General features: G+C 36.7%; 1 protein-coding gene across 1 annotated transcript in view; it reads right to left on the reverse strand.

Moving 5' to 3' along the window:
- Nucleotides 1-3,925: 3,925 nt before the first annotated feature.
- Nucleotides 3,926-12,152, reverse strand: part of MICU3 (mitochondrial calcium uptake family, member 3) — a gene marked incomplete at its 5' end in the record, with an annotated part of 41,860 nt that continues 33,633 nt past the window's right edge. The window contains 2 exons of the mRNA XM_010142257.1: nt 3,926-4,583; nt 10,267-10,341. Coding sequence (XP_010140559.1) covers nt 10,273-10,341 — 69 coding nt within the window. The remainder of the gene's footprint in view (nt 4,584-10,266; nt 10,342-12,152) is intronic.

The following is a 12,152-nucleotide window of genomic DNA, read 5'->3' on the forward strand; positions in this document are numbered from 1 at the left end:
GTCAGAAGAAAACTAAATACAAAGTTACTTGCAATGGGTACCTTATGAAGCATAAGCTGGAAAAGCTCCTGTGCAATGATATTCATTCCATTTAAATTCTAAGCCAAGGTGGACAGATAAATAGATAACTCAGCTCTTCGTACTTTAAAAAAACCCCCACATACAGAGTAATAGTTTATTTGCTTATGAATAAAAAGAAACATATTGCTAAAACTTAAAATATATTTACTATGTTGCTGTTTCTGTGAACGTTTATATATAAGAGTAGGTATTTTATATTAAGATATTCAAGTGGGTACTAGAATTTTTATACCCTCCAGGACTCCCGTTTTTGGCAGGCCCCGGCCGCCCCGTGCCCGTGTCTGTGATGTCCGGAGGTAGAGCAGCGACTCTTTCACGGGCACCCCACTGTCGTGGGGAAGGAGCTTGCATGCCCTTGTGAGGTTGAGAGCTGTGCTGGTGGTGGCATGTGCCTCCGGTGGGGTCTCCCACGCCAGACAGGTCTCAGCTGAAGGGTCAGACAAAGTGTGTCCATGGGCAGGATGGGCTCACTGGCCTTCGGACAACCATCCTAGGAGAAGGACAACTCTGACTCCAAACCCGGGCAGATGGAGCTCGTTTAGCCTTGTAAGGCATCCATCATCTAAGAGAAAGACACTCTAACCAAACCTATGACCCGAGGACTTCGCTGTCACCATCCAAGCTCGCTAGGCCCTGGCAGATGAACCTCAGGTGTAAAGGGTGGAGCCAGTTCCGCGCACGCTGCACCTCACCTAAAAAACCCACCGGGCAGGCCCAAGGGGTGCACTCATCACTTGCAGTGAGCGTGGGAAAAACCCTTCCCAGATCTTCGTTCGCGAAGCCAGGCCATGAAAATTTTTATGGAAGTCTTTTAGCTAATAATAATGTTTCTCTGTGGGAGGAATTTATAAGTCAAACTAGTGGTAAAAATTAAGATTACCCATTCAAGATTAAAGCACACCCCCATGTATTTAAGCGTGTGTGTAAGAAAAGGAACGTAATAGATCCAAGGGCACCATCTGCTGACAGGTTCAGGGTGCCAAATGCTTTCATGTATTTTCAGATACAGGGAAAAATACTGATCATTCAGACCTTACATATATTAGAAAATTGTAGTTTTGGCTTGATTTTAGGGGAGTTCACACTTGGTATTGCCACAAATTAGTTTTGTTTGAAATTCATCTTTTGAATACTGAGCTTTTGGTCTGATTCTTTTCCTTATGCAAGTATTAGTCTGGAGTTCTTTTGATACAAACTGTCTTGAAAGTGTCCTCAGTGGGACAAAACAGTGAAACCCCATCATTATGTAAACAGTATTATACGATGCTGAATCAAAGCAAAGTAAAAAATTCCTCTATCTTTTTCTCATTTTGTTTCAAGACATCCTTATCCTGATATTTAGGTGGAAAAGAGGAGATCAAATAACTACAGAAAACCAGGCAGTACACCCAGCAATATGCTGCAAGTCACCGTTAAACAGTATGTCTTTTTTTCAGGCTGATAACTTTATGGCATACATAAAGTAATTTGTATCAACTTACTGTCAAAATGTGCAAGGAGGAAAACTGCCAGTGTGATTTTGAACATCAGAAGATTAGCTTGCAGTATGGGATATTCTGCTGGCAACTAGGAAATCATCAGAGCTCAGACAAAAGTTAGTACCACAGAGCCACCCAAAGCTGCAGGTTTACCATTTTATCACAATTTACAGCTGCTCTGGGCATCAGCGGGCAGTTCCTAAGCATCCACTGAGTATCTTCATGTGTTATTACAGTTATCTTAACTGACAGAAGAGAACAAGAGCTGGTTTTACAAAAAGCCTTCACTCACGCAACTATTACACAGTTTAGTTACAGCATTCACGGTTTCCCTGCTGCCAGGAATTTGACAAGGATTTTGAACACGGTTTTACTGAGCACACTGACTGCTGCCTCTCCGAGGGGTGCCTCCATGGCAGATGGCATGTCCTGTTACCCTGCTTTGTTTTCACCTGTCTCTTTTACAGAGAATTCTGTGGCAGAAAAGCAAAGCTAGCTAAAGAGGCAGCCAAAAGAAGAAAAAAGGTGTATTTTTTGGTGATGGTGAGATGCTTTAATTCAAAGCACTTGTACGTACATGTTACACATAAGATTTTTTAATGAAAAAGAATTTGAATAATATACACTGCAAAGAAAATTATTTAAGTACATTTATTTTGAAATGAACAATATTATATGCATATATTCATATTTAAATAACTTATTATTAAACATGAGAAAAAATACTTTTAAAAACTACTCTGACACTTTCACATTCTCTTTTATATTAAGTGACTATTGTTAGAAAATATACAGAAAACTGACAAAATTGTCTCAAGCCAGCCATAAAAGCAAAGTGCACTATTGCCTAGGGCAGTGGAGGAGCCAAATGAAGATGGTGCTGCTGCTTCCTCCATGGGGAGGATCACTGTGAGCGGGCAGTAGTGAATGAAGAGGAAGGAGAGGACCCCCTCAATAACTCCCTGTAATTTCATCCCGTTTTTTGTCCTTCACTGAAGTACAAATTGGGTTTTGGATATGCTGACAAGGAGCAGTGAGACAGTTCTGTGTATCAAGACAATACATTGAATACAATTAATTCCCTAAATGAGCACACAGGGATTGCAGCTTATGGATTGTTCTGTTGTGTCTTTATTCCAATTGATATAATTTTTCTTGTTGTTAGTTTAAGGATGCTAAGGTGGAAATTTGGTAAGTATTTATCATGAAATATTAAGTAGTATCCTTCAAAAGCTTTCCAAAATGGCTTTTTCTCAGACAAAAGCCACCCCTAGCACATTTTTTGGGTAAGATTACCAGAGTGGAATGTCTTAAAAAACATTTTTTAAATTTTATTTTGATTTTTTCGCAGAGATAAATCTTACTATTAATTAAATATTTCTAAACTGGAGTGTACTTACAAAGATGCTATACATCTTTTCTATTCACATGTGATATAAGATGGTATTTGAGCAACACTTTCACTAAATACAACTTTGAGAAATTTGCTTACAGGTATTTGAAGTAATACAACATTTAAAACCATTATTTTGGTTCTAATTGTCAGACTCCACCAAATATTTGCCTTTCCAATAACATTTTAAGACGTTAGTTTTAGTGTGTATATACTCAGCAAGAAATAGTTCATGTTCCTAAATAGATACAGATTTATTTAAAGTCCAGTGAACCTTTTCAAGAAGGATATAATAAATATGTGTTTGTTTGGGTTTAATTCACACCACCTAACTATCATCTTGAAAGAGAATAAGGAGAAATGCTGCTGCTGAATAGCAAAGAAAAAATTTAGAGAATATGAAAACCTAATGTAACAGTGTCCTTACCATTGTTTCAGTAACATCTAAACCTACAGGGCATGAAAGGGCATAGTGGCTGCTGATTGTCTGTAGGCTCCTTAACCTCTGTAAGGCCTAATTTATGTCTAGTATTTGATGCATAACATTCAAATAATATCTTAGTGAGCGTTGCTCTGTACTGCTGCATGCGTTCATGTTTTGCTTTGCTTTTTTAACACAAACACAAGTTATTTATCTGTTTTTCAGATACTGCATCCCAGAGTAGCGGTTTAAACAACTATAATTTCTACTCAGTGCCACATCTTACGTCATATAAAAGTGCATTATTCACAAGAAACATATTAAGTTTTACTCTACCAGAAATATATCAGTGAATTTATATGTATGGCAATAAAATTTATAGTAAGTATTACAAAGTGAGTGTTACCTAACGTGAATTTGAACATTTTGACTTTTCTTCACATACTGCTTGTAAGACATTTTAAATCTTTAAAATTTTTTAAAGGTTAATTTAATAAACATAACAGCAAGACTTGAAGAATCTGAACATCATAGCCCATACAGTACCCTTCCTAGGTAAATACCTATCATTCACATTATAACCATAACAGCTTTAATCTTTCTAAAGGAACAGCCTTGTTAGTTTCTAAGAAGTTAATTTGTACGTTCAACTTGTATATACTTGTTATGCTACTTAAGTGTATCCTCATTCCCAATTTATCACAAAACTTTTAATAGCGCTCTTCTCAAAGCAAATTCACAGTCTAAGCCGATGAGGGACAGTTTCTCTTAATTGCCAAAACACTTGCCTACCCAGGTGTAAAACTTATTTTTGTTTTCTTTTAAATGACAAACATGTCTCAAAACAATACAAAAATAATATTCAAAATCTATTCTTAAAAAAAAAGACTTCTGCCAATCAGGTGATAGTTTGTTGTCTAAACAAAATACATACTTAAAAGCAGTTGCAAGAGTGGATCACTACATTGAGTGAAAAGGAAGTCTTGTGTTTTTCACTGCAGCTGGAAGATTCACGGTTCACCTGGGTTAGTTTGTTCTTCATAAAGAATTCAGAGGAATAAATAATTCTAACCAGTGCAGGTAATCCTTCTTTCTTCCTTTATCTCAGCATATCCCGTCTCCGAAATTGCTTCCATAGATCTCTGAGATGTTCACTGGTTACAGTCATCACACAAGAGTAGTATTCCTTCCAACCATACTTTGGAGTCTCCTATGAAAAATGAAAACATAAATTGTAAAAAGATATTGTTCGCTAAATTCCTTAATATTACACTAAACTTTACTCAGAGTCATACACAATAGATATAGATTTTAATAGTAAAATCGTGAAAGATCAAATACTTTCATGGATCGGGTGTACCTCTGTAAAATGAGGGTTTTAAATCCGTACGCAGGTTAACTATTGAAAATGCATCCTCACCTCAGCACACAGTTAGCATTCAACAAATAGCCCATATATATTAAAAGCTGTAAGAAAGGATTTCCTCTTTATTCAGGTATGCTCTCTCTCTCGTTTTGTTTCTTGCTTCTTTGTGTCAATAGTGTACTAAAAAATTCACTTTCAACACCAAATAAAAAGCATAGAAAATTATTGATATTCATGAAACTGAGGCATTAGCAAAAGCCAAATACAAAATAGGCAGACGTTATGAAAGCTTCTTTATACCAGGTTACCTTAATCCTAAACTGCATTCTAATTCACTGACATTACTAAGTGCCCACTGACTGGAGAGGAATATTGGCCAAAGGCTGGTCTGGGAGATTCATCAGACTCTGTGCTGTCTCTAGTTATCACTAGATCTCCTCATTTCTTCTGCTATTCCTAAATTCACAAATCTATTTTGTTAGTAAGTACAGAATATTACATCAGCTGGGGAAAGAGGTTAAGTAAGGAACAGGAATTGTAATTGTAGGTAAGTCAGGAGAATTTACAAGTAATTTGAAATTGTAATCCATCTTAGAAATTAAGTCCAGTATTGGCACGTAAATGGGTACAGTGACAAGGTGAGAGGTTGGCTGAACTGAGTGAAGAAGTAAAAAAATATTACAACACTGCAGTATATTAAAACCAGCCACTGGGGAGTAAAGCCTACTTTCCATTTATTCTTATTACTCAACTTGTATAAAGTAAAAAGCATAGAACATTATGCAGAAGTTGTAAATATTCAGAAAACAAGCTAATCCACAGCAGTATAATATCCAGACTTTAAATGAAGTCTTAAAAACAATACTTACACGAATGCATAGTTTACTTGAGATCTACAGTCAATCCTATGTAAAAAATGCATTACTTGCAAAACGCACTGCGTTACTTAGGAAAAGCACATGCAGTTGATTAACCAGTGCTTTAAGATACCCATTTATTTATTTTATGAAACAGGTTCAGGGGAACGTTCACGAAAATCAGTGAAAGAAACAGTGAATGATGCTAACTGTTCACCTGCTTATTTCTCCTGTATGCCTTCTTGTTGAATCTACTCGCAGTGTACCAAACCCACAGAAAGAACATTTTGTCCACATACTCTGCAATGCTTTCACATGTCACTGGACCATTTTCCTCCCACTGTATCTGGGTATTTTTTTAAGGTTCTAATCAGGTTTAGGATCAAAAGTTTGAGTTCTGTAACTTCCAGGTACTTTTGTAAGCTGAGTAAGGTGTGCCCATCACTCGCCTCTGACTTTAGCTGCTTTAGAGAAGTGGTAAGCAACAGTTTCAACTAGTAAGCAACAGCCTCTTCAGTTGTTGTTTTTTTGAAAGCTATCTCTTATGATAGATGTATTCAACTGCTGTATATTAGGGAAGGGTGGAAATTAAAAGCTTTCAAAATATTAACTACATGACAAATCTTAATCTCACTTGACAAACAAGTATTTACAGAAGACAGCAATTTATTGTTGAAACATGACTGGAAATGAGGTTTTGAATCCATCCTTCAGTCTATCATGTCTTTATCAAAATTAAATTTCCTTCCTTAATCAGTTCCAAGACACTGTTTTTAGCTGTTAACTATTACTTCCCGAAAACTTTCAGTCAGAAATTTAGAAAACCCACAAAACTCAGTAAAGTCTAGAAAGCAGTTCTTTTAATGAAAAACCTTAAGATTTTCAAGAAATTACTGGGACATGCAATTTAATTTCTAGATTTACAACTGTGACACATAGTTTTTACTTTCAATACTCTAGAAGTGAACGAAATTGGAATTATAGCTTAAATATTACAGTTACTGAGCACACAAATAGTTTAGCAAACAGTACTTTCAGATGGACTTGAATTCCTCCAGTTGGCCTCCAGCACCTTTCTTCAGAAACTAATTCTGACAGGGTTTTGTTAGAAATTTCCTAGATAACCCTTCCACAAGGCATTTCAAGCAGAGCTCTCCCCTCGGCTTTGTTTGGCCGTTCCCTCCTAACATGTTTTTTTCTGTTGTCCCTGCAGTGTACGCAAAGCAGTGCCTGCTGATGCTGGGTCAGGCTGAGTGTCCTGCAAGGAGCACAATGCTAAAAGACAAGCTCTCCAAGAAGACTACCAGCTGTTTGGACCACACAGAGCTGGTACAGTTGTTCCCCAAGGAGAGATTTTCACTATTTATTATCTGGGTATAACATTCTTTACACTGTAAAGCAAACTGCATTACTGCCATTCAGAGATACATAACGTAGAGCACAATGTGCTGTTTATCCCTTTTCAGGGTGCGGATTCGAAGTACGGTATAATCCATGGTACGTATGCCAAGTATCTTAGTATCTTTCATCAGAATTCCACCTTTACCACAGAAAGTATATCAAAGTATAGACATCTGTACATTTATATTTGGAACAAAGCAAAATTAAAAGTTATTGTATTGTACCTCACTTTGGGAGGTAATTGCAGCAGATTTTTGTATTTCACATACATTTATGTGTTTTTTGTACATTAAACTGCAATTTTACTACCCAACTGAATTGTTCAATTTCAAATCTCCAATGATTCTGTCTTCATGATCTTCTCAATTTATAAACTAAATAAAATAGAAAGTAATTATTTTTAGAATTACGTATATTCACTTTCACCTCCACTGTAGTAACTAACTACAAATCACTTCACATGTGTTTCAGCTAAAGTTTCCACTACTATTAACTGACACTGGCAACAAACTTTAATATTTAGAACACATTTGAAGAAATACTGTAAGTTAAGTAACACTTTGCACAAAAAGGAACTCAGAATAGCTAACAACTATTTGTATCACTACTCTTTGTCGCAAGAGACAAGGAAGAGACTCCTCAGATGAAGAGCAGTAGCTGATTAATGTGTCTGCAGGGAAAAGAGAATTTTATGTATTTGAGGTTTACACTGCATTCTGGAGTGCACAGAGAACAGATATCTGATACAGACCTACACAGGCAAGCTTAGGGACCAGAAGCATTCTTGTTATAGCATCTAGCAGATCCAGGTGGGAAGAAGGGCAGGGTAAATAACCAGCAACCTCTACACTATGTCAGTGAGGCTGCCTGTGACCAGGTCAGTGCACTGAGAATTAACCTGGTTTCTCTCTCCCAGTGCGTAGTATAGACAGTATTATTCCACTTCAGATTTTTTTCCTTAAGAATGACTTTATAGAGAGTGAATAAAATCTCCCTTTCTAAACCTCTACTGTATATTTTTTTCTCCCAGTTTATTCCATCTCAAAAGATGAAGTAATTAATTTATTGCCTGAATTCAGATCTCTGTCAAGGTGCTGATGTATGTAAACTTGATGCTTTTCCACAGTCTCTCTGTCACCAAGCTAATTTCGTCAGGCTCGGTGATTAGACATTGGATTATTCTGTGTTACTGCAGTTTGTTCCCCTTGGTCACATACCCTGCACTGAAATTATTAGGAGAGCATCATGTCTGCGTAGCATTTTGCCAGTTTCCTGTAAGAGCTGTTCTGTATCTTGAAAAGTTTACAGTTTAAACAATGCTTAATTTGCAACTACAATATAGGTTTTGGCAGAATTAGGGGGGACAGAAAAGACAAAGTACTCCTAAAAATGATTTTTAAAAAGACACAGGAAAAGAAAGGAAGTTTTGAGAGTCAAAGTTCTAAAGAGATGAAGTGACATAAAATTAATCTAAAGTTATGCATTTCCTCTTATCTGACTGGTGAGTTGGATTATTAAAATGTTGGTTTAACTATTTCATTAGTAATTTACACTTCCCAGTATACAGAAACCAGACGTTTTGTTCATTAAAATCAAATCTCTTTTCTGTTCCTCACATAGTAGTACAATGCTTCAGTATTTGCATTATACTCACAACGAGGAAGCGCAATTAAAAAAATTTTAATAGTTAATTAAAATTAAGAAATAATCCTATGGATGCTAGAAGTTATATGTACGATAAGAGTGTACACAGATCAAATGGAATTTGTCTTCTTTCTATGGGGACAAATCAGCTCTGTGCCCCACACCATCTTTAGTGCCGGATTTCGAAGAACCAGCCTATTCAAAAATTCACCGAAAGTCCCAAAGAACACTGTTTGGGGTATATGACATGCTGTGCCATGGAAACAGGTCAATAGTTTAGATATATTCCCTCTCCCTTACCTACCTCGCACAGCGGTTTACAAAAGGAAAACATCAGTGGGACTGGTCAGCTGGTGTGCTACTAGTATGGGTTAATGGGTTAGTCCTCCTTGCAGAGTTAGCTTTTACACTGTGCTGGAAGCCAGCCATCACTCCAAATAGACAGGATGCAAGAAACTTCTGCTTATTGTACCTACATTCTTTGTTTTCCTGCCACGCTGTTTCAGTTCGGAAGATTTAAATTAGAGGCCCACCACGCTCTGTAGCATAAAAGTGCTCAGAGAGGCATACGACAGGAAAAGGGATGATTCAGAAGGTCAGATGCCAATATGCTGATGTATGGAGGCATCTGAAGATGGTTATTCCACAAGAAATCTGAGCTTATTATCGTGCCTCAGAATTAAAAACAGCAAAACCCTCCTGGCTCAGGAGCACATGAGATTTGTTGGCTACTCCATGGGGTCCACTCATACCAGACCCTGGCTACGAGGCCTTGTTTTTCATGGTGTACATCTCTGCTCCTTCCCACTGCAAAACAGTATATCTGGGACCTACACTGGCCATTAACAGTCTGCGTACCAACTACTGCACACACTAGAAATATAAACAGAAAAAAGGTGCTGGCACCAAAACCTTAAATTGTAAAGGAGCAAACTTTTGCATTATGTATGAAGAGAAACATCTGCTAATAAATTTCTGCTGTGTCCACTGTGTGACAGTTTCACAGTATGGCTCCAGCATATCCACACCACAGTTTTCACACTGACACCCACAGTACAGTCTAACTGTAAGAATGAATATTCATGTGGTGGATATGCAAACCCAGGCATGGTGGTCACGTGTGGGCACAGTGCTTATTTTTGAAAATTGCTGTTATAAGCATTAATAGTGCCAAAAACACATTACTGTTTTCAAAAAGTGTAACTGTAAGTCAAAGTATAATCAAGTTTCTCAGAAATCTTTCAGAAAGAAAAATCCGCCTTTAGCATCTTCATTAGTAATACTTATTAGCTACAGGTATCTAAGAAATTGCTGAAAAGTGGTCACAGGACAAACAGAAAACAGCAACACAAACCATGAAAGAATACTTTTCCCTATTCCAAACATAATACGAAATCGCAGCCAGCTTACAGAACAGTGACAGAGTGAGTCAGTTATTGCCAACTCCAGAATAAAACCTTATTGCTTCAGTCAAAAACACAACACGACACTTTGAGCTACTACATTGCTTACAGTCAGATAACCTATTCCTGAATTTTGGAACAGGAAACACAGCAGTGACAGTTTAACATTCAGCCATTCCTGCAAGCATGCCAGCACACTTGGACTGGGTGGCTAACACATACCGTCATTCATCTGCTATAGAGCTCCTTCCTCACGCAGGATTTGAAAGTAGTGTACCTCTGTACAGGTTTGTAGCCCTGTGGAGCAGAAGATGGAGAAGTGCGCAGATGCAGACAACATGTGAAGGCAGCCAGAGGAAAGCATAAGACAACAGTATCATGAAAATACAAAAAAATGGCTTTAAGTGACAAATAGCTAGAAGATACAGTATAGTATGTGCTAGGTAAGATGTTTATCATTTAGTCATTAAGTTCCAAATGTTTCAGTTTAAAAATGGAATTTATAAAGGAAAGGGAATCTTCTTATATATCTTTAAATTAAAAAAGAAGAACGGAAACAACTGTTTTAAACCAAACAACAAGCAATAATAAAACTTTTCACGTCTGCACATCTTAGTAAGTTTACGGCAATACTCTGACTGACCACGTGATGGCACCTTAATACACTAGTTTGTTTCAAACTGCTAAAACCAAAAAAGGTTTCAGATTGTAATACTATATTCCAGAAAGAGAGAATTTTCATTTGATAAACTCTTTAAGACATTTACTTTTCAAGAAATGTATCTAAAATATATATTTAAATTACTATTTATGATGTTCCTATAAGGGGTATAACTGACCTTCCTCAAGTTTGTAAGTTTACAGATAAGCTTTTAAATAGGACAAAGCTGGTAGGTACAGACTGACCTTTCAGAACTCCAGTTTCATTAGACTTGTACAACTCTCTGCATTTTAATGCATTTGCTTTAGTCAGGCTACAATTGCAAAATGCCCTTTTCTAAAATTCACAGTCCTAGTACCAAGCTCTGTGATCCCTCAAGATTCTTTTGGGCAAACATTTTAGTAAAACAACTTTTAAAAAATTTGAATTACCAAGTATAAGATGTTAATCGTAAAGTCATCAAAATCAAAGAGGCCTATTTTAAACTGCTATTTTTAAATGGTTTTAGAGTGATAATCAGCGACTGTATTGATTTGGGCAGACATTAATTGTAGGATAGTTAATGTTAAGATCAGGCATTCACATTTTATAATCAGGTTAAATTTTCTCATGGCAAAAATTTGCATGTTGCTACAAAATACTGCATAAGCTATAATATTTTTTTAATCTGTATGAACAGAACTTACCAAATGTTAATATGGATTATATAAACAGTTATTAACAAAGAAAAGGTTAGTGATTTGTTAGTTTTGATGTAGCACACAACCACATTTGAGCCCTCTACATTGTAGGAGCAAGAGAGTAAACCTTTACTTGTTCTGGCCATACTGTGGCAATACTGGCAATACTATGTAACTTCTAATGCACAAACAATAGGAAGCAATTAATGACACTTTCGGCCAATTTGTTCTGGGCAAAAGACTCTCTAGTGTTTTCTTGATTTCATTCTAATCCAAGACTGGGGAGGGTGGAGGGTATTTATTAAACTGAAACAGCAAATTTTTTTTTCAGTTTTTATTACTACCCACTCTTGGAAAAATCAAGTTTGTGTGTCACTTACGAAAACTTACTGGAAACTGTAATTCCTGTGTTTGGTACAGTAACTGTCTTGGAACACTACTGATTCACTGATTAGTGAAGAGAATGTATTTTTCTGAATAATCTAACAAGGCTGCGTGTAGGCATGTCTGAATATAACTTTTTATTGTAGGATCAAGTCATGATCATCTCCTGTGCAACCCAGGAGAAGACTCCTATCTAATTATAATTAGACATATTATTTACGAAAGACAGTGCTATTCTTCTGACCATACTTGCTATTCTTTATAGTTCTTTTCCAGTCCACTAAAATATTTCATAGTGGCCTAGCCGGAAGAAAGATACATGTATAAGGCTGAATAGTGCTGGATGATACAGATTCTTGAGGATTGTATGTGCTTTCTGCCAC

Source organism: Buceros rhinoceros, unplaced genomic scaffold, assembly GCF_000710305.1.
Source record: "Buceros rhinoceros silvestris isolate BGI_N320 unplaced genomic scaffold, ASM71030v1 scaffold4248, whole genome shotgun sequence".
NCBI lineage: Eukaryota > Metazoa > Chordata > Aves > Bucerotiformes > Bucerotidae > Buceros > Buceros rhinoceros.